Source organism: Rhincodon typus, chromosome 10 (assembly GCF_021869965.1).
Source record: "Rhincodon typus isolate 14 chromosome 10, sRhiTyp1.1, whole genome shotgun sequence".
Taxonomy (NCBI): Eukaryota; Metazoa; Chordata; class Chondrichthyes; order Orectolobiformes; family Rhincodontidae; genus Rhincodon; species Rhincodon typus.
In genome coordinates this window covers 54,964,274-54,990,773 of record NC_063341.1, presented here as the reverse complement: position 1 = coordinate 54,990,773, position 26,500 = coordinate 54,964,274, and the positions used below count along the sequence as shown (strand labels likewise).

General features: G+C 40.8%; 1 protein-coding gene across 1 annotated transcript in view; it reads right to left on the bottom strand.

Annotated features, from left to right (window-relative positions):
* Positions 1-2,450: 2,450 nt before the first annotated feature.
* The window catches only part of LOC109937402 (vitamin D3 hydroxylase-associated protein-like), a 54,938-nt gene continuing 30,888 nt past the window's right edge, over positions 2,451-26,500 (bottom strand). The window contains exons 9-15 of the mRNA XM_020535980.2: positions 19,534-19,631; positions 15,914-16,013; positions 12,623-12,666; positions 10,331-10,370; positions 8,279-8,387; positions 4,932-5,077; positions 2,451-2,852 (exon numbers count right to left, since the gene is read on the bottom strand). Of these exons, the coding sequence (XP_020391569.2) occupies positions 2,688-2,852; positions 4,932-5,077; positions 8,279-8,387; positions 10,331-10,370; positions 12,623-12,666; positions 15,914-16,013; positions 19,534-19,631 (702 nt within the window). The 3' untranslated portion in view covers positions 2,451-2,687. The remainder of the gene's footprint in view (positions 2,853-4,931; positions 5,078-8,278; positions 8,388-10,330; positions 10,371-12,622; positions 12,667-15,913; positions 16,014-19,533; positions 19,632-26,500) is intronic.

Below are 26,500 nucleotides of genomic sequence, written 5' to 3'. Positions count from 1 at the left end.
CAATTTTTAAAAAAAAACGCTTTTTATAGACCGTCAATGACACATCAATTTCTTATAATATGATTTGTTTCAGGTTGTCAAAACCATCAGTTTTAAATTCAATTGGCTTTTAATCACTGGTTTAAATTAATTGGTTGAGTCTATCTTGTTGCCAAAACACCTAAACAAGACTGCTGTTTTGCCTGCCAACTGTAAGGCCTTTCTGATACACTTATTTCAATTTGGGGCTCACTGTATAGCACTTGAAAACTTCCAAGCACGGACAAAGCACAATCTTTTAGAAGGACCACGCACTGCTTTACCCCACTATCATTTTTACAAAAAAATTCTAACTTCATGCCTTCCAATTCATGAGTATTCTACACAATTCATAACACCAGGACTGGATGGTTTGAGTTATAAGGATAGGCTGGATAGGCTGGGACTTTTTTCAATGTAGGGTAGGAAGGTGAGGGGTGACCTTATAGATGCTTATAAAATCATGGGGGGCAAAGATAAGGTGAACAACAAGGGTCTTTATCCTAGGGTGGGGGAGTTCAAAACTGGGAGGTATATTTTTAAGGTGAGAGGAGAAAAAGGATATGAGCAGCAACTTTTCCATGAACTGCCAGATTCACAGACATAGTCATAGTGATATACAGCACAGAAACAGACTGTTTGATCCAACTTATTGATGTCGATCAGATATCCTAAATTAATCTAGTCCCATTTGCCAGCATTTGGCCCATATCCCTCTAAACCCTTCCTATTCATATACCCATCCAGATGCCTTTTAAATGTTGTAATTGTACCAGCCGCCACCACTTCCTTCTGGCAGCTCATTCTATACATGCACCACCCTCTGTGTGAATAAGTTGCCCCTTAAGTCCCTTTTAAATCTTTCCCCTTTCACCTTAAATCTATGCCCTCTAGTTTTGGACTCCCCTACTGTGGGGAAAATACCTTGACTACCTATCCATGCTCCTCATAATTTTATAAACTTCTATAAGGTCACCCCTTAGCCTACGACACTCCAGGGAAAAGAAATGATAGATGCAGGTACAGTTAAAGCATTTAAAAGACATTTAGATAGGTACATGAAAGGAAAGATTTAGAGAGATATGGGCCATTTACAGGCAAGTGGGACTAGTTTAGGAGAAAGTAGGAACTGCCGATGCTGGAGAATCTGAGACAACAAGGTGTAGAGCTGGATGAACACAGCAGGCCAAGTAGCATCAGAGGAGCAGGAAAGCTTTTTTAGTGGGAGGAATTGAAAGATAAGTTGCTAAGGGTGAGGACGAGTTCAGCTAAGTGGATGAGGGTGTCAGTGGAGGGGGACTGGTCCTCTGGGATGTTCAGGTCCATTGTACCCTGAAGGTGGCAACGCAGGTCGATAGAGTGGTCAAGAAGGCATACGGCTTGCCTTCATTCATCGGACAGGGTGTTGAGTACAAGGGTTGGCAGGTCATGTTACAGTTGTATAGGACTTTGGTTCCACCACATTTGGAATACTGCGTACAGTTCTGGTTGCCACATTACCAAAAGGATGTAGATGCTTTAGAGAGGGTGCAATGGAGGTTCACCAGGATGTTGCCTGGTATGGAGGGTGCTAGCTATGAAGAGAGGTTGAGTAGATTAGGATTATTTACATTAGAAAGACAGAGGTTGAGGGGGGACGTGATTCATGATTTTGTAGACCTCAGATGTATAGACAGGGTAGATAGCAAGAAGCTTTTTCCCAGAATGGGGGACTCAGTTACTAGGGGTCACAATTTCTAGGCGAGAGGGGAAAAGTTTAAGGGAGATATGCATGGAAAGTTTTTTATGCAGAGGGTGATGGGTGCCTGGAACGTGTTGTCAGCAGAGGTGGTGGAGGCGGGCATGATAGCGTCATTTAAGATGTATCTAGACAGATACATGAATGGGCAAGGAGCAGAGGGATACAGATGACAGGTTTAGATAGAAGATCTGGATTGGCACAGGCTTGGAGGGCCGAAGGGCCTGTTCCTGTGCTGTAATTTTCTTTGTTCTTTGTTCTTGTTCTTTGATCAACCATGTAATAAAAAGAAATTGGAGCCTCTACCATCCCTATCCATTGCTGTAAGAATAGTGAGGTTTTCTTTTGTATCCTGTGAGTGGTTACCCCTTAATGAACATCTCTTTGCTGTTGGTGAGACTTCCTGCTAAAATTGGCTGTTATGATTCCTGCATTACAAGGTCAAAAAATTATTTATTGGCTGTAAAGCATTTTGTGATACCCTGACATAAATAAAAGTGTTGTATAAATGTAAATTCTTTGTTTCATAAGTTATGAGCTTGTCTTCATTTTAGTAACCTTAGAAAGTTTTATTTTAAAACCTACCTTTCACATTGGTGTGAATGCAGCAACAAAAACTGCCTGTCATCCTCCTGAATTATTTAATAGCCCTATCGCTAACATTTTGAAGAAGCAAAAGTACAATGCTTAGCAATCAACTTGAAAATCTATTTTTTATTCTGTTTGTTTCTATTCAGTTTTTGAGAATCATTTGTTTAAATGTTGAGTGCTTCATTATTATCAAGGGATCACTGATGGGTGATAATTACCTCACCATCATTTATGAAATAGTCGTAAAAGCAGAACTGCTGTGTAATTATAAATGTAATTGTGAATTGAGATCATTTGCATTGTAGGACTAATTTTTTAAAATCGTCCTTTGGTTTGCATATCACGCATGAACACTTTGGTGACTCTTTTCTGGTGGCACCGAGGTTCCTTTTCTCTTTTTGACAAGTCTTTCCACCTCCCTCATGAAACAAAGACACAGTTCATCATGCCAGGGTAATGCCACGCACTGCACAGATAAAGGAAGACCAACACTTCCTGTCACAGCCTGAAATACAAGTAAACCAAAAGTATCAGTATTAGAATTCTGAGGTAGGAATTAAAATTCTCCACTCATATATAAATTTAGTTTAAGTTAACACAAGCCATTTTCATGACAACTGTTACTGCAAAGTTGATTCATTTGATACTGCAAGAAGTCAATATGCTTATCATCAAAATGTTGCATTTTTTACCTTCTTCATGTGATTTTACAAGGTTTCATACATATGATCATAAGACTTCAAGTAGGGGGAAGTCATCCATAGTTTTAATTTTCTAACAATCCCTACAGCTGGGAGGATCCCATTAGATTGGAAGACAGCTAATGTAACTCCCTTATTCAAAAAAAAGGGAGACAGAAAGCAGGGAACTACACGGCAATACATATAATGTTGAAAATATTAGGAACTATTTTTATATTTATAAGGACACATAGTTAAGTTCATGTTATTCAGGCAGCATCAACATAGTTTTGTGAAAGGGAAATCATGTTTGACCAATCATTGAGGAAATACCATGTGTTGTGGATAAAGGAGAACTGCTGGATGTATACAGATTTCCAGGATTGTTATATCCAAGGTTATTGTGGAAACTAAATGCTCACAGAGTAGGGAGAAGCATATTGACATGAATAGAAGGTAGGGTTGGCAGACAGGAAGCAGTGAGGAGGATAAGTAGGTTTTTTATCTGGTTGGCAAGATGGAATAACAGGTGTACCACATGGATCACTGTTTACAATTTATAGGAATGACTTGGATGAAGGGTGGAAGATATGAATGCCAAGTTACTGATTACACAAAGATAAGCAAGAAAGTAAGTTGTGAAGAGGACATGAAGACACTGCAATAAAAACAATGTAGGTAGGTTAAGTAAGTGGGCACAGATCCTGTAAACGGAGAATAATATGGAAAAATGTGAATAGTCAATTTTGGCAGGAAGAATAAAAAAGCATATTATCTAAATTGTGATGGATCACAGAGCTCTGAGATGCAAGGGGATCTGTGCACCCTGGCGCATGAATCACTAAAGGCTAGTATGCAGGTACAGCAAGTAATCAGGAAAGCTAATAGAATTTTGTTGTTTATTGTGAGGAAGATTGAAAACAAAATTAGGGAGATTATGCTTCAATTATACAGGAGCACCTCTGGTGAGATCACCTCTGAAATACACAGTACAGTACTGGTCACCTTATTTGAGGAATGATGTAAATGCATTGGAAGCAGTTCAGAAAAGGTTTACCACACAAACCTGGAATGAGCAGGCTGGACAGACTAGCTTTGTGTCCTCTGGAGTTTTAAAGAGTAAGAGGCAACTTTGTTAAAAAAAAAGATAAGGGGTCCTGAGGGGTTTTAACAGGGTAAATGTAGAGAGAATGTTTCCTCTTATGGAAGAATCTAGAACTAGATGTCATTGTTTAAAAAGGGGTAGCTAATTTAAAACAGAGATGAACTGAACATTATTTGGAATTCTCTTCCTGAACAAGAATTGGAAGCAGAGTCTTTGAATACTTTTGAAGTAGAGGTAGATTTTTCCTTGTTAAGAAAGGGGCTAAGAGGTTATTAGGAATAGGTGGGAATGTGTGTAATCAGATAAACTATAACAAGCAGGCTCAAGGTCTGAATGGCATTATCCTGCTTCTAGTTCATACGTTCATACATAAGACTGGGCTTCAAACCTAACATGCTGGTAACCACTTTGTTCCACTGTTGGGAGGACCTAGCCTTGGATCTGTCTCCCCAAATATCCTGCATCATCCTTCCACCGAGACCTCATGATATCGTCATGTTGGTGGTGCCCATGCACTTAATTAAATACTAACCCTTTCAGATCCTTCGAGACCCATGTACCACAACTGGTAGGTCGATGCCATTGTGTAATGCCAGATCATAAAAGTCCCTCCCCATTAAGTTTCCAGCAATGCAATTGCAGCCTTGGAATTTCTAGGCAATATGCTGAGACTTTGAGCATCAAAAAGATGGGTTGTTGTTTACGAATAAACCTGATATTAAATAATCCCACAAATACAGAAAGAACAGAAATTGTACTACAAAGCAACATAACACTGCTCTACTTATTTCACACTGACCTTTTTGAAAGTTTTGTCCCAGAAATCATTTGTATAGCCATTATAAAGTTGCAGCTCTTCCTCATCTTCTTCTGTTACCTTGGTAACTGGCACAACCCCCGCAGGAAAATTTAATAAATTGAAAATAATTGTGTAGCTAGATGCAGCTGTGGAGAAGAATATTTTTAAACTTTGTAATTTTATATTTTTGTCTTTCTTACAATCTCCCTGTATAATAAAGAATATGGTGTTCTATCATATGATTTTGCATAATATTTGAAAGCTAACCCACTGACTTGCAGTTTAAAAAAATTGGACCTGTATCACAGAACATGATTCTAAACAAGGGTAAGAATTGATATAATAAAGCATGAAGGGTAAAATAAAGTAAAATAAAAGACAAGGACAATAAGCATGCAAGGGATTAAAGCAGAATTAGTATAGTTTGGAAAATTACTGAGACACTGCATACATTCATAACTACAGATGTCCCAGGGCAGGGAATGGAAGACACATAGAATGACATTTTCTTCTTTGACAAACTGACTGGTAATAAAGGAAAAGAAGACTCTGAAGCTGTGTTTGTTGAGATAAGGTGTAATTAGGCATATATGACTCCCAAAGATAACATGGGGGAGTTTGCATATGGCTTCGGCTTGCAACTCAGGAGACACTATCGATATTCATAAATAAATCTTCAGTGAACTCCAGAACAATGACTGGGGTAACTCTCAGGACAAATTCCTAAAGTCAGGGCTTGTACCTTCTGACTAATCAGGACATTACATGCCATTTAACAACAGCTAATTAGAAAATTAATTAGTGTGACATGTACTAAGGCTAGTGGTAGGTAGATTGTCCATCCAGAATGATTATGTAACTGTATTTTACGTATAAAAGTCATTATTTGTCCATTTATATCTTGGACCCAGACTGCTAAGGGTGTACTCTGTTATTTAACATTGTCAATTTGGCCTTTCAAACATTATCTGACTTATTCTGCAATCATTAAACATAAAACTTTTATGAGGGTATAGTCCAACAACAATTTGTATTCACATGGCACTCCTAACTTAGTTAAACATTTCTCAGTAGCTCTATGAACAAAATTTGATTCTGAACCATGTAAGGAGATGTAAGGGCATGTGGCCAAAAGCTTGATAAAAGTGATCTGGTTTAAGAAGTGTCTAAAAGGAATAAATAGGGGTAAAGGGTTTGAGATGTTTTAGGAAACAGTTCCAAAGCTTAGGGCTTAGGGAATGATACAGTGATTAAAATCAGGAATGAACAAGAGACCAGAATTGAAAGAGAACCAAGATTTCAGGGATGCAAAGGAGGGGTTTCAGATTTAGGAAGTGGCAAGGCCAGAGAGGGGTTTGAAATGAAAAATGAGTATTTTAAAATCAAACTTTTGCTGGGAGTCAATGCAGGTCAGCATGGACATGGGTTATGGGTGAAGAGAACATGGTGTGAGTTAGGATTTGGGAAGTGGAGTTTCAGGTGAGAGGCCAACCAGCAGTGTGTTGGACTTTTCATGTCTCAAGGTAACTGAGGCACAATAATAGTTTCAGGAAGAGTTGAACTGAGGCAATGACAGTGTTTGGCAATATTATAGAAGTGGAAATAGATGGAATTAGTGATCAAGCAGATACATAGTTCATCTCTGAATCAAATACTAAGGTACTGATTGGTCTGGTACAATCTTAAACAGTTACCAAGAGGAGGATGGAGTCGCTGGATAAGGAATGAAATTTGTGGCAAAGTTTGAAAAGAAATGGCTTTCATCTAGATAATATTTTGCCGGAGGAAACCTCTGTTAATTCAATACTGGATGTCAGACAAGCAGTGTGAAAATTTAAAGAGAGTGTAAGGGTCATGAGAGAGACAATGGCTGAGTGGTATTATCACTGGACTGTTGATCCAGAGATTGTTAATCCAGAGACCCAGATAATGTTCTTAAGACCCAGGTTCAAATCCTGTCATGGCAGATGATGGAATTTGAATTCACTTAAAAATATATGGAATTAAGAATCTCATGATGACCATGAATCCATTGTCGATTGTCAGGAAAAACCCGTCTGGTTCACTAATGTCCTTTAGGGAAGGAAACTGCCATCCTTACCTGGTCTGGCCTACATGTGACTCCAGACCCACAGCAATGTGGTTGACTCTGAACTGCCCTCTGGGCAATTAGGGATGGGCAATGAATGCTGCCTGGCCAGCGACGCCTTCATCCCCTTAATGAATTTTTAAAAATATGGTGCTGAGGCAGAGCTGGATATTATTAGGTTACATATAGAAACTGCTGCTGCATTTCTGGATGGGAAAGCATGTTTTTGTGATATAAGAGGGGACCAAGCAGTGATCATCAATGATTGTCAGGCCTTTCTGCCTCTTTGGGAGGATTCTACAAATATTGACAGACTCCCAAAGATGGTATTGGTACATTCCTGAGGACCATATGTCCTTACTGGCAATACAGGTTTGCCAGATACCCAAAGAAAACCATTTGCATGAAACATTTGGCAATTGATTTGAAAGTGTTGGTTAGTCTGCAAAAGAGGAAGATACAGAATAAAAGTGTTCTACAGAATGTTCAAGACTGGGCTTGAGAAGGGTTGCCTGGACAGAGACAGAAATCACCATGGACCCTTGGAAGACATTCAGCTCCATAGGATCCTACCTCACTATGACATAAACACAAGATATTATAATTGTGAATTCTCCACACCATAATGAAAAGTCTAACTGATCTTCCTTTGGTGGGCTATTATTTTCCGTCAGTTGAGGTGGCAAACAAAACGCCAACTCAGAATTATGCTGATATCTTAAATGCCCCTCTGACATATTTATGGAGATATGGTGGCAACAGTGATAATGCCATGCTAACTAGTAATCCAGAAACTCGGGCTACATCCCTGAAGGATAAGGTTTCATGGTAATAATATTCTGGAATATATGAGGCTAGACTCAATAATGGTGACCATGGCAAATACAATTGATCGTTGTAAAAACCCAGCTGGTCCACTGCTGTCCTCTAGGGAAGGGAATCTGCTGGTCTTACCTGGCCTGATCTATATGTGACTCCAGACACACAACAATGTGGTTGGACTATTAATAGGCCTCTGAACTAGCCTAGCAAGACAGTCAGTTCAAGGGCAATTAACTTCAGGCAAAAAGTACTGGCCTTGCCTGTAATGCCACATACCATGAAAGAATAAACAAAAATATGACTATCCATTGCTCAGTTGTGTGGTCTATCTGAATTACCTCTGAGTTAATTCAATGGTGCGTGTGAAACTATTGTTCTTTCTCTGATACAACCATGTACTTGCTTGTGAAGTAGATAATCCCAAGTTGTTGCCTACCTGACAGTTTTCCAGCACAGCCAATTTTAAAAGCAGGACCTATCGATGGACAGAGTAGGACTTCAATGTTATGCTTTCTCCATGCATTCAAATACTCATCACGGTAGTCCTACACGAAATACAAAAATGTGACCTCATTAATGGTGCCAGTTTATTCTGAAGTTAACTGCCCAAGAAGTTGGAGGTAACAATTTGAGAACAGAGCTGCCTTGAAATTGTGAACTTCAGGATTCTGAAGTGGCTTGACAGGGTTGATAGTTGCAAAGATGTTTCCACTAGAGGGGAATCTTGAACCAGGGGCATACTCATAGAATATGGGGACACTCATTTAAACAGGCTGATTCCTTACACTATAAGTTCAATGTCAATTCTGTATTTTAAACATCAGAAGTCACTTAACATCAGGAATTATTCAGCAAGGATGCGATCTTGAGAACAAGGAAAACTCACTTCCCTCAAAAATAATCTGAGAGATAGAAATATGTTTATTATTAGCTGGTGGAGTCATTTTTACAGTATCATACCATACACACAAAGTCCCAGACACCATCATCACCATCCCTGTGCACATCCTGCTCCACTAAAAAGACAAAGCTAACAGAAGAGGGGGTTGGCACAATGATATACAGTTAGGAAAGCGTCCTCAACATTGGCTCTGGAGCCAGGGAAGTCTCAGAACATCAGGTCAAACATGGGCAAGGAAACCGGCTGCTGATAACCACTATCACTGCCCCCATCACCTGATGAATTTGTACCTCTTCATGTTCTCTGCGTGGAGACCTCAAAGCCCATTACCAAGAGTCACTCATAAAGTCCTAAAACACATTGTTGCTAGACTGGGTCTTCGACAGCATCGCTGCGAAGAAATCAACAAGATTTTAAATAGATCTAGTAACTCAATCCATGAGCAATGGACTATTAACAGCAGAACTGTATTCAACGACAATCTGCAATCTCATGCGCAGCATATCCCTAGTCTATCATTACCATCAAGCCAAGAAATCAACCCTGGTTCAATAAAGAGTGTAGAAGGGAGACCAGGAGCAGCACCAGACATACCAAAAATGAGATATTTACCAAGTTAAGTACAGCACACGACAACTGAAGCAATGCATGTCCGTATGCAGCAAGATCTGGACAATATGCAGGCATGGGCTGACAAGTAGCAAGTAACATTCGTGTCACATAAGTGCCACATAATGACCATCACCAACAAGAGAGAATCTAACCATCGCCCCCTGACATTCAATGACATTAACAGTGTCGAACCCCCTGCTATCAACATCCTGGGGAGGGGTTACCCTTGACCAGAAAACTTAACTGGACTGGCTATATAAATACTTTGGCTACAAAGCAGGTCAGAGGCTAGGAATTCTTCTGCAGTGAGTAACCTCCTGACTCCTCCAAGATGCCAACCATGCATAAGCCACAAGTAAGGATTGTGATGAAATACTTTCCACTTGCTTGGAACGAATGCAGCCCTCAAGAAGTTCAACAATATTCCAAGACAATGTAGCCCAATTCATTGGTACCTTGTGTAATTCCTTCCACATTCAACATCTCCACCACCAATGCACAATAGCATCTGCAATCTGCACTGCAACAATTCACCAAGGTTCCTTAGATAGCACCTTCGAAACCCACAACTTCTAGCATGTAAACAGTCACGGCACCAACACCTACATGTTCCCATTCCAGCCAAACACCATCATAACTTGGGAACTACATTACTACTCCTTCACTGTCACAGAGTCAAGATCCTGGAATGGCCTTTATAATAACTCTGTGGGTGTCCCTACATCACATGGACTGCAATGATTCAAGAAAGCAGCTCACCACCACCTTCTCAAGAGCAGTTACGACTGGGCAATAAATGTTGGCCACACCAGCAACACACACATCTGAAAATGCATTTTAATACAAGTTGAATTAGATTCAAGTTGCTTAAAATAAATCTGAAAAGTACATAATATTATTACCTTAAAATAATATTGTGGTTTATTTAAGAAACAAATACAACTGACTGGTGCTGACAGCAATATTTCATCTTACCATCACAGCAAGGTGGAGCTTCCACAGTTCCTTAACCGACCTGTGAAAATATAGAAATAAGAACACTAAAGATACGATAGAAACAGTTTTTCTTAATCAAAATACAATGTGCTGATTTTAAGCCTCCTCCTATGACAGTGCCATTGGAGATGGATGGGTTCAGTTGCTGGGGACACAGGATAAGTGGGGCTATTGTCTAGCCATATTACAGAGATGTTCCCATCTAAATTTCAATTAATTCAGACCATTAAGACTTCAGAGATCAGGAGTTTTATTAAATTGGAAAAGTCACCCTATAGTGGCATCAGATAGACATGCCATCTCAAACTTACCGACAGAAGCTGGTAACTTTAGAGGGCCCAGGCATGCTTATGCTTTGCTTCTCTTGCATTTACAGGGATATATTGGTCATGTTCAGCCCCTCTGACCCCCAGAAGGATGATAACTTTTGCTGATTCTTTTGGTGGCCTACCATAGTGGCAAATCTTCTCACCTTCCCTTCCACACCACCACAATCTTTCCGCTCCAATCTGCAGAGGTTTGCATCACTTCCACAGGGTTCAGGCAGGAGGCAATGTCAAAGAGTGCAGTTCAGATCCATAGGTTCAACTTTCCCCAAACCTCTGCCAAATTTTCTGAATGGTGCAGTTTTGCAAGTTAACCCCATCACTCCCTCCATCAATGTTATGTTGGGTCAGAAGACTGTTGGATGATGAATTTTTAAAAACCAAACTGCTCTATTTAGATTTTTAAAAATGTCCATTGCATCTTTAATTTCCAATGCATCATCCTGAGAAATTTTCATAGAATTTATTTTTCTCTATGATAAATATTAATGTTATGACTCTTGATGCCTCAGCACAAAGAAAGAACGGATGGCCCAGTCCAACGACTAAAGAAATATTACCCACAGCCACCACTGTTTATTATTCAAAGATCATTAATTATTTACCCTGCTTTCTCTATTCACAGATGTTGACTGATCTACTGACAAACATGTTCTAATTTTTGTTTGTATTGTGAAAGGAAAGCAGTTGCTGTGATAATGGCTTATTGCAGTTGAAGGAATGAACACCAATGGTGGGGAGTAGGAAGAGGTTTGATGCACAAATAGTCAGAATTGGAGGAGTGCAGAATCTTTTGGTGTGCTGTCAGGCTGGTACAGGGAGACTTACCCAAGATAGTGGTTGCATTCAAAACACAGTTCTTTCAAATAATATTTTATATCTTTAATCTATGGTACAATATTTTACAAATGTACAAACAAGGAACAGGAGTAGACCATTCACTCACTCAACCCTGTTCCACCATTCAATAAGATTGTGGTTGATTCTGTTTGTAATCTCAATTTTGCAATTCCACCTATTTCTGATAACCTTTTTGTCCCTTGCATAGAAAGCACCCATCTACCTCTGCCTTAAAATATTCAAGGACTCTGTTTCCACAACCTTTTCAGGAAGATAGTACTAAAGACTACAGCCCTTTAAGAGAAAAAGTCACATCATTCAGTTTTGAATGTGTGACCCCGAGTTTTAAAACAATGATCTCTAACTCTAGAATCTCACATAGGAGGAAACATCCTTTCCTCACCTCTCAAGATTTCAAATGTTTCAATTAAGTCCTCTCTTAGTCTTCTAAACACCAGCCGATATTAGACTAGCCTGTGCAACATTTGCTCATAAGAAAATGTATTCATTCCAGGTAGAACTGCTTCCGAAGCATTAACATTCTTCCATAAATAAAGTGATCAATACTGTATTGAGTACTCCAAATGTGGTTTTTGCAGTGCACTATATAACTAAAGTGTAACCCCCATGCTTTTGTAATCAATTCCCGTGACAATAAATTATTAAATTCTCTTAGCTTTCCTAATTACTTGCTGTCCCTGCATACTGAACTTTTATAATTTATGCACTGGGGCACCTATATCCATCTGCACTTTAGACTTCTGTAATGTTTCACCATTTAGATAATATTATTTTTATAATTTTATTCTTCCTGCCAAATAGATAATTTCATATTTTCCCACATTATACTCCATTTGGCAAATCTTTGCCCAATCATTTAATCAAAATTCATTTTTTAAATATGCTTGTTGAATGTTTTGAAAATTGATCTATTTTGTAAGTTTACTTGTACACAGTTTGTTCTTCAGAGAACATTACCTTCTCAAACTTCTTCTGCAATATGATTTATGAATGATCAGCTCTAACAATGAAAGAGATAACCAACATTTTTATTAAAGTATACAATCATACAACTTTTCATTCCATTTTGTAATTCAATACTCACCCTATTCCAGTCATTGCTTTGAAACTAGCAGCAATTCTGGGAGTCTAGGAAAAAAGAATTATCAAAGGACACAATCATGAATATCATCAGCATTTCAGGAAAGATATTGATATGGTCACTGCCAAATTAATCAGTCAAAGTTGGTACCCATGAGGTACTTTCAGCCTAACAATACAGTTTGCACTACTAGCAGAGTCTGAACAAAATTTTCAAGAAGAAGGCTATAGTGGCTGGGGAAATATTCCCCAGACTGGTCCTCGAGTGATGGGTCCAGTGTGTTAGTGAATTGGTTGGCTGAGTTCGGACCCCACAATTTTGGAGCAGAATCCCCGGGGTTACTCTGTGCCAAGAAGGTCTCCCTGGAGGAAGTACGTTTCCCAACAAACCAATGATGTTACCCAAAGGGTGGATTCTGTTGAGGTGCAAGAATTAAAGGAGGCAAATGATACATTGACTGCTGTGCTAACCACAGTATAATAGCAGAATTTTTTGCTGTCAGACACGGCTCAAGTTTGACATCATCAAAAATAATCCAGTTAATTACAGACCGGTGAGCCTTGCGGCAGTGGTAGGGAAATCATTGGAGAGGATTCTTCGAGACAAGATTGACTCCCACCTGGAAATCAATGGGCATATTAGTGAGAGGCAACATGGTTTTGTGAAGGGGAAGTCATGTCTCACTAACTTGGTTCAGATTTTTGAGGAAGTGATGAAGGTGATCGTTGAGGGGAGGGCAGTGGACATTGTTTACACGGACTTCAGTAAGGCCTTTGACAAGGTCCATCATAGCAGGCTAATACAGAAAGTAAAGTTGCACGGGGTCAGAGGTGAGCTTGCAAGATGGATAAAAAACTGGCTCGGTCACAGAAGACAGAGGGTAGCAGTGGAAGGGTGCATTTCTGAATGAAAGGCTGTGACTAGTGGCGTTCCTCAGGAATCAGTGTTGGGACCTTTGCTGTTTATAATATATATGAATCATTTGGACAAGAATGTAACTGGTCTGATTAGTAAGTTTACCGATGACACAAAGGTTGGTGGAATTGCAGATAGTGATGAGGACCATCAAAGAATACAGCAGGATATAGATCAGTTGGTGACTTGGGCAGAGAAATGGCAGATGGAATTTAATCCAGAAAAATGTGAGATAATGCATTTTGGAAGGTCTAATCCAGATGGAAAATATACTGTAAATGGCAGAACCCTTAAGAGTACTGATAGGCAGGGGGATCTGGGTGTACAGGTACACAGGTCACAGAAAGTGGCAACGCAGGTGGAAAAGGTAGTCAATAAGGCATATGGCATGCTTGCCTTCATCGGCTGGGGCACTGAGTTTAAAAATTGGCAGGTAATGTTACAGTTTTATAGAACCTTAGTTAGGCCGCATTTGGAATATTGTGTTCAATTCTGGTCGCCACACTACCAGAAGGATGTGGTGGCTTTGGAGAGGGTACAGAAAAGATTTGCCAGGATGTTGCCTGGTATGGTGGGCATTAGCTATGAGGAGAAGTTGGAGAACCTTGGGTTGTTCTCACTGGAACAACGGAGGTTGAGGGGCGACCTGATAGAGGTCTACAAGATTATGAAGGGCATGGACAGACTGGACAGTCTGAAGCTTTTCCCAGGTGGAACAGTCAGTTACCAGGGGCAAGGGGTAAGGTTTAAAGTTGATGTACACAGAGGGTGGTGGGTGCCTGGAACTCGCTGCCAGAGGAGGTAGTGGAAGCAGATACTATAATGACTTTTAAAGGGCGTCTTGACAAATACATGAATAGGATGGGAATAGAGGGATACGGTCCCTGGAAGGGTAGAGGGTTTTAGTTGTGACGGGCAGCATGTCGGTGCAGGCTTGGAGGGCCAAAGGGCCTGTTCCTGTGCTGTAATTTTCTTTGATCTTGTTCTTTAATAGCAAGCAGGCAAAGCTTGCAAGGTGAATCCAATAAAGGTGTTCTCTTTATTAGCTTCAGCTGATTGAAACAGCAATCCACAGTAAACTCTTTCATGCTGCATGTGGTCTCCTGGTGTTGAGTGAATTCCTGTAGCCATTTTACTCATCCATGCTATATCAAAAGGTGATAGATAGTGAATTAGTTGTGTGAAGCTGCGGGGCACAGTCACAAAATTTTGGACAATTGAAAGTTAGCTCAACACAGCAGCTACAGGTCCTGAGAGATAGGCCTCTGAGAGTGGAAAGCCACAGGCAGGACTTGGCCAGAGAAAGCCAAGCTAATGTGACCGATAATTGAATAAAAAGTAATCATGTAGAAAACCAAACAACTAAAGTAATGTCATGACAGTGTATTATGTCTGTTGGTTCTGAAATGTACAACATTGGATGTAAAATTATTTAGACAGCTGAGTCTCGCTATGAATAAAGGAAGAAAATGTTCAGAAGTTGTAAGAGAGAGATACTAGCTTTTGTGTTTGATTGAAGTTATAAATCTTTTCCATCTGGATGTGAATTCCTTGAGTGTCCACAGTCTCTGAACTAACTTACAGTATTGAACAATATGTATGGACTTCCATAAAGTATTGATCATCTGCTTTGAAAATATCAAAAGGTGGTGTGTAGCGTTGGGCTTAAAAATATTTTCAAATCGGACCATTAATGGTTAATTGGACATGACAATGAGCAATTGAAAAAAAGTAGAAAAGCACATGAAAAACAGGCTTAATGCAAAAACAGCCTTTAACACATGACACTGAATTGTCTGTGACAATTGACATTGACAACTGTCCTGTTGTGCTATCACATAGAGTTTGTTTTTAAGCCTGTTTTGAAGGTTGAAAAAGTACTGCAGTCATTATGAAATGGAGATTCAGCATGTAATCTTAGATTAAAAATAGTATAAACATCAGGGACTATGGCCCACTCATTGGACTTGTCACTATCAGTCATAAGACCATTGCCATGGAATCTGAGAGTTCCAAGTGCCACTGTTGCCAAAGTCCCCAAGGGATATATACGTATATTATGTAGTTTATGCTAATAGATTCACTCATTAGTTTGCATATGTCTCTGAAGTATGTCAAGTAGATTAAGCTAAAGCTTTGCTTCATACTGAAGTGCATATGTCTTCTTATTTTCATTTTGATCAGCCCTTAAAGTACCCATTAGGTATTTTCAGCCTAACAATATAGCTTTTCATCTTCTAATCATAAACCTATCTCAACAGTGGTCTTGTTAGAGACCGACCAAACATCCCAATGCAGTGACTGTCAAGACTTGCATTTCTCATGCCTTATTTGTTCCCCCTCAGCCAAATCCATTTATGCGCAAATGTTTGTACTTACAAAAGGCTTTAGAAGGTAATACAAGAACTTTTTCATTGCTTCAGGCATACAGCATATGGACATCTGAAACTTCAAATTAGGATCAATGATGTCTCCTCTACTAGAAAATTCAAGCAGTTTTAAATGGAATTAATTACTATCATTTTGCAATTCTTTGTAAAAGTAAAAGCTATCACTGCTAAGAAAATTTGTATTTATTAAAACATGAATCCTTAACTTTTCAAAGAAACTGACAACTTACAACATGTCTAAAGATGGATCTATGATTATGGATTACTGCTTTATGATGACTGCATAACTCATGTCCTGTTGTAGTTAGATGATATTTCTGCATATTTATCATGTTTTGGGAGTCAATCATTAAATTGTTGACCTATTTTTCTGGTATCCTGTAAACTAAAGGCATTTCCTAATATGTGACAAACAAATAACTGCACTGACAGTGGGGTTTGGGCATTTTTTTTCTATGTTCATTCACTGGATCAGGGTGTTGCTGGCTAGGCAACATTTATTGCCGTAATTGCCCAGAGGGCAGTTAAGAGTCAACCACATTGCTGTAAGTCTAGAGTCACATGTAGGCCAGACCAGGAAAGGACGGCAGTTTCCTTCCCTAAAGGGCATTAGTAATCCAGATGGGTTTTTCCTGACAATCAACGATCATCATTAGATTCTTAATTCTAGATATTTTGTTGAATTCAAATTCCACCATCTGCTGTGGCAGGATTCAAACCTGGGTCCCTAGAACGTTGACTGGGCCTCTGGATTAACAATCCAGCAATAATACCACTAGGCCATTGCCTCCCCCCACCTCATGCTTATGATAAGCATAAGTTTACCATAACTTACTCTGCTTATACATGTAATATTCAATTAGCTGTAATGAAGGAAAACCCGAAGTATACAAAAGAATTTGTTTTTGCTTTGACAGATTTAGATAACACAGGAGATCTTATTAGAGCAGGAGACCAAAATCTTGGACAAAGAGGTAGTTATTAAGTGGACGTGAGGAATAGCAGATCATAAGATACATAGGAGCAGAATTAGGCCATTCAGCCCATCGAGTCTTCTCCACCATTCAATCATAGCTGATATGTTTCTCAAACTCCTGCCTTCTCTCCATAACCCTTGATACCTTTACTAGTCAAGAATCAACCATGATACTATTGAATGGTGGAGCAGTCTTGAGGGGCTGAACAGTCTACTCCTTTCCCCTTTCTTATGGTCTTTTGTTTTCTTGAATGTAATAGAATGTTTTCCTCAGCTTTTGTTCACAGGGTTATTTGAGTTCTGAATATCTGGTGAATAAAAACTTTTCCTGTCATCAAGCTATCTGTTTAGAAGAAATAGCGGGGATCTTAGAGAAAGGCATACAATTCTAACAGGATTAGACAGGATAGATGCAGGAAGGATGTTCTCAGTGACATGGAGTCCAGTATCAGGGGTCACAGTTTAAGGATAATGGGTAGGCCTTTTATGACAGAGATAAGAAGAAATTTCTTTACCGAGAGAGAGAGGTAAGCCTGTGGATCTCTGCCACAGAAAGTGGTTGAGGCCAAAACTTTCAATGTTTTCAAGAAGGAGATAAATATATTTCTTCGGCCTAAAGGAATTGAAGGGTATGGGGAGAAAGTGGGAACAGCATACTGAGTTAGACAATCAGCCTTGATCATATTGAATGGTAGGTCAAACTCAAAAGGTCAATTGGCCTACTCTTGCTCCTATATTCTGTGTTTCTATGTTTGATGCATCAATTGCGTAAGAACACTGGTTGTCTTTCTTGAGTAAAATGTTTCTATGATTTCTCTTCCATTTTGGCAACATCGGCTCTCTGAATTTGATTTTAGTGTCCCTTGTGTCCCAAATTTGAAAGGAACACAGTCTGAGAATTTTGTGCCTCCACGATCATGTAGCATCCAATAGAACAGATACACCCACCCCTGTATTTCATTTGAAGTTACTCTCCTTGCCTGCTTATCTGAATTTATCTCATGGATTTTTAAAATTCATTTTGTGGGATGTGGGCTTCGCTGGCTGGGCCAGCATTTATTGCCCATCCCTAGTTGCCCTTCGGAAGGTGGTGGTGAGCTGCTTTCTTGAACCACTGCAGTCCACCCGCTTTGTCTGCAAAAACCTGCTAAGCGTCTGTTTTAACCCTCAAAAATAATTTATCTTTCTCCTTTGCATCCCTACACTTTCAGACCATGTAAATAGCTACGTCACAGTGACTCCAAATCACATTGAATTGGACCCTGAGTCTCCATGGTTTTGAAGGTGTCTGCTCTTACAGTCCCTTGGATATAGTTGTGTGCAGGAAAGCTCATTAATGTTCTCTCCCTGAGTAGAGGCCTGATCTTACGAAATGGTAGCTACATGACCAGACCCACAGAAATGGAAGAAAGCAGCAAAGAGCACCCGCAGTGAAATCTAGCAGCTGGACAATGGGTAAAAATTGAGGCCAGTCCAGTAATCTGACCACAGATGTAAGGAAAAAAATCTGCAGAGAAGTCAAATAGTAACAGGGAGCAGCAGGTCAGAGAGTCAAACACACACCTAGGCATGCATCACAGAGGAGAAAAGTTCACGCGGCACTGATTAACCACAGGAAAACATTACAGCAGGAATGTTCAAACAGCAAGAAAATTACATGGTCACAGTGAGTTAAACATTAAAGCAGATCAGAAATCTTTGTAGATTAGAGGTCTTTACAGGAAAGGGGAAGAATAGAGCATTCAGAAAGTTCACCAGGAGAAAGTGAGCAAAGAAAAAGGGCCTGATTGATTTGATTAAGAGATCCCACTGGCAGAAGATAGGCCCAGTCAGTATCACAAAGGGTTGTGAGTGCTGATAGAAAACAGTTCAGCTTTGCCTCAGTAGCACAGGGATGTAACAACACTCCACGGGGTCGGAAGTGTGTGTGTGTGTTTGTGTGTGTTTGTGTGTGTGTATGCGTGTGTGTGTGCGCCTGTGTATATGTTTGTGTCTTTCAAATACCATTTGGATGAATAGGTAGTAGTGGCGCTGAAAAGAAATTCCAATTTGCACCCAAGGAATATTGGGTAATTTTTCCACCCAGAGAGGTGATAGCAAGTACAGGACTGAACGGTTAAAGGCCCAGCAAAGCACAAAATGTAGCATATGTCTGTCCAACTGATCCCATCATCTTATCAAGGGGACCAAAAAAAAATGTTTCCAATGTCTAGTTTTTGCACATGCAGCTGGTAGGCTCATTTGATTTTCTAGGAAATTCTGCCAGCTATAAGTGAATTGCACAGTGTTGGATTGTTTTGTGAGTGTGGGACATTTTTCTGGTTGAAATTTACACAATTAAACAGTGATATTTTTGGTACAATCAGGTGGACCGGATGGGGGGAATTAATTATGAGTTAGTGACGAAAGAGTTAAAAATTAAAGTCCAGGTATAAAATGAAAAATAAATCACAGGCAGACCAAGGCATTTTATCTGTATACTATGAGGACTGAAATGACAAAATTACTTATAAATCTTTTCTGACTCCAGTTAATACATTTTAAAAAGTTTTACTTATAAAGTACAATAAAAGCAGATAATGATTTAATGTCAGGTGGTAATATATTAAATTCAATCCTTTGAGCTTACTTACAGGCTTTCCAAAAGCGTAACACACTTGTCTGCAAGAAGTCCCGGGAAAATGAGTTCATTCATAGCATAGTACACTTTGGGTGGTGTGAATGACACCAACTAAAAAAAGGGAGAAACAAGGAGTAAATCACTTGGCGTATTGAATCAAGGGTCCTGTCTGACAAGGCAGCAAACATAAACAGCCTTTTATGTAAAACAATTTTTCCTGATTCTGACATTAGTAATGTAGAAATGAAAGTACGTAGGGAAATCCGTGCTCAGCAAGAGGAACTTAAAGTGCAGTAGAACAGATACACTTAAGGGAAAGCTAGATAAATACATAAGGGAGAGAGGAATAGAAAAATATACTGACAGTGGTTAAATGAAGGGAGGTGGAAGGAGGCTCAGCTGAGGCATATACTTTGGCACATGTCAGTTGAGACAGTGGACTGTTTCTGTGCAGTACATTCCATGTAATTCAAAATCTTCTGAATGAGGTTACAGTGCGGATACTCCCAAAGAAATGAAGTATGGGCCAATTCGTAACTTTCTAATTAGTTTGGCAGCATCTGAATCTATTAAAATGATAGTAACAAGGAAATCTTATTGATTTCCATCATTTCATATGCACTTGGAATTCTTGGTAAGATGAATTAGTTTGTATTTCTTTCTTAAAACTATTGCAGGCATTTTTCAAACCTTTCTAACAGTGATCACTAAAAATTATTGACACAGTTGTTAGTGTTTGCTATAACTACTGGCACATATCCAATGACCTTGTCCTAGTTTCAAACTTTCAGCATTAATTAAACAAAGGAAAATTGTGCTCTCAGACCTGAATAATAATAACCTGTACATGACCACAGAAACAGCACTTCTTCAACAGCATGTTCCAAACCTACATCCTGTACCACTTAGAAGGGCAAAGGCAACAAATACATGGGGACGCCAGCACCTGTAAGTTTCCTCCAAGCAACACGCCAACCTTGTAACAGAGAGCTGTGGGCATAGAGTTTTTGTGTATATTTAGGGTTGAGATAGTTAGACTCTTGATCAGTCAAGGAATCGAGGGTTTGGGGAAAGGGCAGGAAAGTGAAGGGAGGCTCAGTGGTTAGCACTGCTGCCTCACAGTGCCAGGGACATTGGTTCAATTCCACCCTAGGGTGACCATCTGTGTGGAGTTTGCACATTCTCACCGTGTCTGTATGGGTTTCTTCCAGGTGCTCCGATTTCATCACAGTCCAAAGATTTGTGAGTTAAGTGGATTGGTCATGCTAAATTGCCCATAGTGTTCAGGGATGTGCAGGTGAGTTAGCCATGGGTTACAGGGATAGGGTAGAGAGGTGGATCTGGGTGGGATGCTGTTCAGAGGGTCAGTGTGGACTCAATGGGCAAAATGGCCTACATCCACACTGTAGACATTCTATGAAAAAGGAATGTCGGGTTAGCCACAATCCTTTTGAATGGTGAAGCAGGCTGGCGGTGCCAAACAGCCTGCGCCGGTTCTGAGGTCTTACAGTCTTATGGACTTGGAAATATATTGCCATTGCTTCACTGCTGCTCAGTCAAATTGTTGAAACTCTTTGCTTGACAGCATTGTGAACATATATACATTACATGGACTGCGACAGTTCCGGAAAGTGCTCACTATCACCTTCTCAAGGATAATCAGGTATGAGCAATAAATGCTGGTCTAGACAGCGATGCCTGCATCCCCTGAACGAATTTTTAAAAAATCTAACAATAGCTATTGCCAATTGGGAAAAAAAGGAAGCAAATATCTAAATATTTCAAGTTGCACAATTTCTCAAGTATCAAGATCCACAAGCAAGATTAGTTGATCAGGGTTGCAGCTCAACATCATGCATCCGTCTCCAAAGACAATATCCCTTCGCAAATTTGATTTATATTCTCATGAACCACACCAATGTCAAGGAATACAGGGTACGCACAGGATAGTGTAGCTCAGGCCAAACTAGGTCAGTCATGATATTATTGGACTTGAAGTAGGTTTGAAGTACCAAAAGACCTTCTCCTGTTGCTATGTCCTGTGTTATTCCAGGACCAGCCAATTTCAATTTCCATGCTATCATAGTACAACTGAGAGAATCTGGAGAGTAAGAGACAAATGAAAACTGAGTTCAGGATGTAGCAGAGAAGGCCACGAAGCAGAAAAAGCAAACAGAGGTCAAACTGCCTCTCCAGCGACCTAAATATTTGAAGCAACCAAAATTCTCTACCAAGCATTGTCCTTGCTGTGGTTAATTCGCTCGCCAAGCTGGTTCGTTAATTTGCAGACATTTCATTACCGTATATATCTTGTGGTATACAAGATCCCATGCAAAAACTGCGAAAAACATTACATTGGACAGACAGGAAGGAAACTGGCCACAAGAATACATGAACACCAACTAGCAACAAAAAGACATGACCAATGCTCACTCATCTCCATTCACACGGATAAGGAGAGCCACCAGTTCGATTGGGGCAACATCAGGATCCTAGGACAGGCCAAACAGAGACAAGCACGGGAATTTCTAGAGTCTTCGTTCTCCACCAAGAAGGCCATCAATAGACACATAGAATTAGACCCTATATATATACACCACTGCGAAGGAAAATCGGAAATGAGGTAACTAATTCCAACGGACCCCACAGTTTAAGTACCAGGTGGGAAAACACAACAGCGCTTCATCGGAGGCTGCACTGATGATGTTACCCAGCAGGGTAATGAAATGTCTGCGAACTAATGAACCAGCTCGGCAAGAGAACCAACCACACCATCCACAACCTGAGCTACAAATCTACTCAAGAACCTAAGTATTGTCCTTATCTAAGCTGATTCCCTTGTTTTGTAGAAACATAAGCCATTCAAACTGAATATACAAACAGCCAAAATTGAGGGGCCAGAAAAGACTAGATGATCCATCAAGTCTGGCCACAGATGATGTCTATTCTAACAAGGTGAATGTTAGTGCACAATTAAACAACTCATTGAAGGAAGCAGATCCATAAATAGATCCACCTCAATAATGAGAGAGCCCAGCTATCTTCAGTGCAAGCAATAAAGCTGAAGAATTTGTAACAATCTTCCACCAGACCTGATAAGTGAATGATTAATTTTAGTCTTCTTTGGAGGTCCCCAGCATCACAGATGCCAGCTGATTCAATTCACTCCAAGTGATATTTAGAAACAACTGGAGGCACCAGATACTGCAAAGGCTGTGGTCCTGACACCATTCCAACAATAGTACTGAGGACTTGTGCGCCAGAACCTGCCATGCTCCTAACTAAGCTCTTCCAGTATAGCTACAACATTGGCATCTACCTGACTATGTGGAAAATTGCCTAGGTATGTCCTGTACACAAAAAGCAGGACAAATCCAACCCAACCAATTACTCTTGATCATCAGTAAAGTGATGGAACTTGTCATTAACAGCAGTATCAAGCAGCACCTACCCAGCAATAACCTGCTCACTGACTCTCAGTTTAGGTTCTGCCAGGGCCACTCTGTTCCTGACCTCATTACAGCCTTGGTTCAAACATGGACAAAAGAGCAGAATTCTAGAGGTGAGGTAAGAATAACTGTCACTAACATCAAAGCCAACATTGACTGAGTGTGGCACCAAGGAGCTCCAGCAAAACTGCAATCAATGAGAATCAGGATAGAACTCTCTGCTGGTTGCAGTTATCTGGCATATGAGAGAATGGTTGTGGTTGTTGGAGCTCCAGGAAATCTCTGAAGGAATTCCTCCGGGTAGTGTCCTAAGCCCAATCATCTTCAAATGCTTCATCAATGACTTTCGCTCCATTGTAAGGTCAGAAGTGGGGATGTTCACCGATAATTGCACAATGTTCAGCATCATTTGCAACTCCTCAGATACTGAAGCAATCCATATCCAAATGCAGCGAGATCTGAAGAGTATCCAGGTTCATCTGGCAAGAGCAGCATGGTTGCTCAGTGGTTAACATTGCTGCCTCACAGCGCCAGGGACCCGGGTTCAATTCCAGCCTCAGGCAACTGTCTGTGTGGAGTTTGCACATTCTCCCCGTGTCTGCGTGGGTTTCCTCCAGGTGCTCTGGTTTCCTCCCGCAGTCCAAAGATATGCAGGCTAGGTGGATTGGCCATGCTAAATTGCCCCTAGTGTTCAGGGATGTGTAGATTAGGTGGGTTATAGGGGAATGGGTCTGGATGGGATGTCTGATGGTCTGTGTGGACTTGTTGGGCCGAAGGGCCTGCTTCCACACTGTAGGGATCCTATGAAAGAGGCAAGTAACATTCACACCACACAAGAGCAAGGCAATTGCCATAACCAACAAGAGAGAATCTAACCATTGTCCCTTGACATTCAATGACATTACCGTCACTGAATTCCCCACTGTCAACAGTCTGGTTGTTAGCATTGACCAGAAACTGAACTTGGTTATCTTTATAAATACTGTAGCTAACATCAACTACCACAGTAAAGATAGCACACCAATGCTTCTACCTCCTCAGGAGGCTAAAGAAATTCGGCATGTCCACAAGCACCATAGAAAGCATCCTATCCAGATGCATCACAGCTTGGCATGGCAACTGCTGAGCCCAAGACTGCAAGAAATTACAGAGCTGTGAAGACAGCCCAGTGCTTCACGCAAACCAGCCTTCCATCTATTGACTCAGTCTACACTTCCTGCTGCCTGAGAAAAGCAGCCAACATAATCAAAGACCCCTCCTACCCTGGTTATACTCACTTCCATCCTTTTCCATCAGCAGAAGATACAAAAATTTGAAAATGTGTCCCAACAGATATAAGAACAGCTTCTTCCCTGTTGTTATCAGACTTACGAACAGACCTCTCCTTCTCTGCACCTTCTCTGTAACACTATATTCTATATTCTGTTCTATTAACCCAAGGTATTTATGTGAGGTATAATTTGTTTGGTTAGCATGCAAATAATACTTTTCAATGTATCTCGATACATGAGACAATAATAAATCAAATCAAAAGAGCAGGTTAGAAGCTAGGAATCCTGCAGTGAATAACTCATCTCCTGACTCCTCACTACCTGACCACCCTCTACAAGGCACAAGTCAGGAGTGTGATGGAATACTCCCCCTTTGCCTGAATGAGGGCAGCTGCAAAAATACTAAAGAACCTTGACTCTTTCCAGAACAAAGCAGCCCACTTGACTGGCACCCCATCCACAAACGTTAGCTCCCTCCACCACTGACACTCAGTAGCAGCAGTATGTACCATCTCCAAGGTGCGTACAGAAATTCACCAAGGCTCTTCAGGCAGCATCTTCCAAGCCCAGCATCACTTCCATCTAGAAGGACAAGGATAGCAGATACATGGGGACATCATCGCCTACAACGTCCACTCCAAGCCACCATCCTGACTTGGAAATATAACACTGTTTCTTCAGTGTCACTGGGTCAAAATCCTGGAACACCCTTCCTAACAGTTCAAGGCAGCTTACCACCATCTTCTAAAGGGCATCTAGGAATGTGCATCAAATGAATAAACAAAAACACTTCTTTCCAATCTTCTACACCTTCACCATTTCTTGCAGCCATGTAGTTTCCAGGGAGAAAATACTAGCTTATTAAGGAAAATGTACTCAGGAAAACTCTTCTCTGACCTACTTCAGCAAATCAAAACCAATCCTGAAGATCAAATGAACCACCAGTCAGGAACCAATCCACTATAAATCCACTGACTCCCACAGCTACCTGGACTATACATCCTCACATCCTGCTTCTTGTAAAGACTCCATTCCATTCTCTCAGTTCCTCCATCTCCGTCACATATGTTCAGATGAGGCCAACTTCAACAAGGGACCCTCTGACACGTCCACCTTCTTCCTCAACCGAAGACTCCCCAGCACTGTTGTCGACAGGGCCCTCAACCAGGTCCGACCCATCTCCCACATTTCCGCCCTCACACCCTCTCTTCCCTTCCGCAACAGCAATAGGGTTCCCCTTGTCCTTCTTATCATCCCACCAGCATCCACATCCAGAAGATCATCAGATGCCATTTCCGCCACCTCCAGAGAGATGCCACCACCAGACACATAATCCCCTCCCCTCGCTTGTCCGCCTTCTGTAGGGACCGTTCCCTCCAGGACACCCTGGTCCATTCTTCCTTCACTCCCAACACACCCCCCACAGCCCCACGGCACCTTCCCCTGCAACCAGCGAAGGTGCAACACCTGCCCATTTACCTCCTCCCTCCCCACTATCTAAAGGCCCAAACATACCTTCCAGGTGAAGCAACACTTCACCTGCACTTCCCAGAATCTAGTCTACTGCATTCGTCACTCACAATGTGGTCTCCTCTACAAAGCATAGACAGGGTGACGGCTTCGCAGAACATTTATGTTCTGCTCGCAAAAAAGAACCTGAACTGCCCTTTGCCTGCAACTTTAACACACCACCCTGCTCCTTGGCCAACATCTCTGTCTCTGGCTTGCTGCAGTGTTCCAGCAAAACTCAACGCAAGCTGGAAGAACAACACCTCATTTTCCGCTTGGGGACCTTGCAGCCCTCTGGACTCAATGTCGAGTTCATTAATTTTAGGGCCTCTCCCATGTCTTATTCTACTACCCCACACTCCAGGCCTTGTTACCACATAGCCTGCCATTACACACCCCCTGTTGTTAGTCACTAACAGTCCCCATTAACAGCTATTCACCCTCCCAGCAAGATCGTTATCAACTCCTTTGTCTATCCAACTGCTCTTCTCTCTCTTCGGACTCTATCCTATCGTTTACTCCCTACCCTACCCCCTCGCTATTTTCTGCATATAAGGCGACATTTTCCTAGCTACTATCAGTTCAAAGGAAGGATCACTGGGCCCAAAACATTAACTCTGATTTTTTCTTCACAGATGCTGCCAGACCTGCTGAGCTTTTCCAGCAACTTCTGTTTTTGTTCCTGATTTACAGCATCTGCAGTCCTCTCAGATTCTAATTCCTTTTTGATTATGTGCAGACAGTGAACATT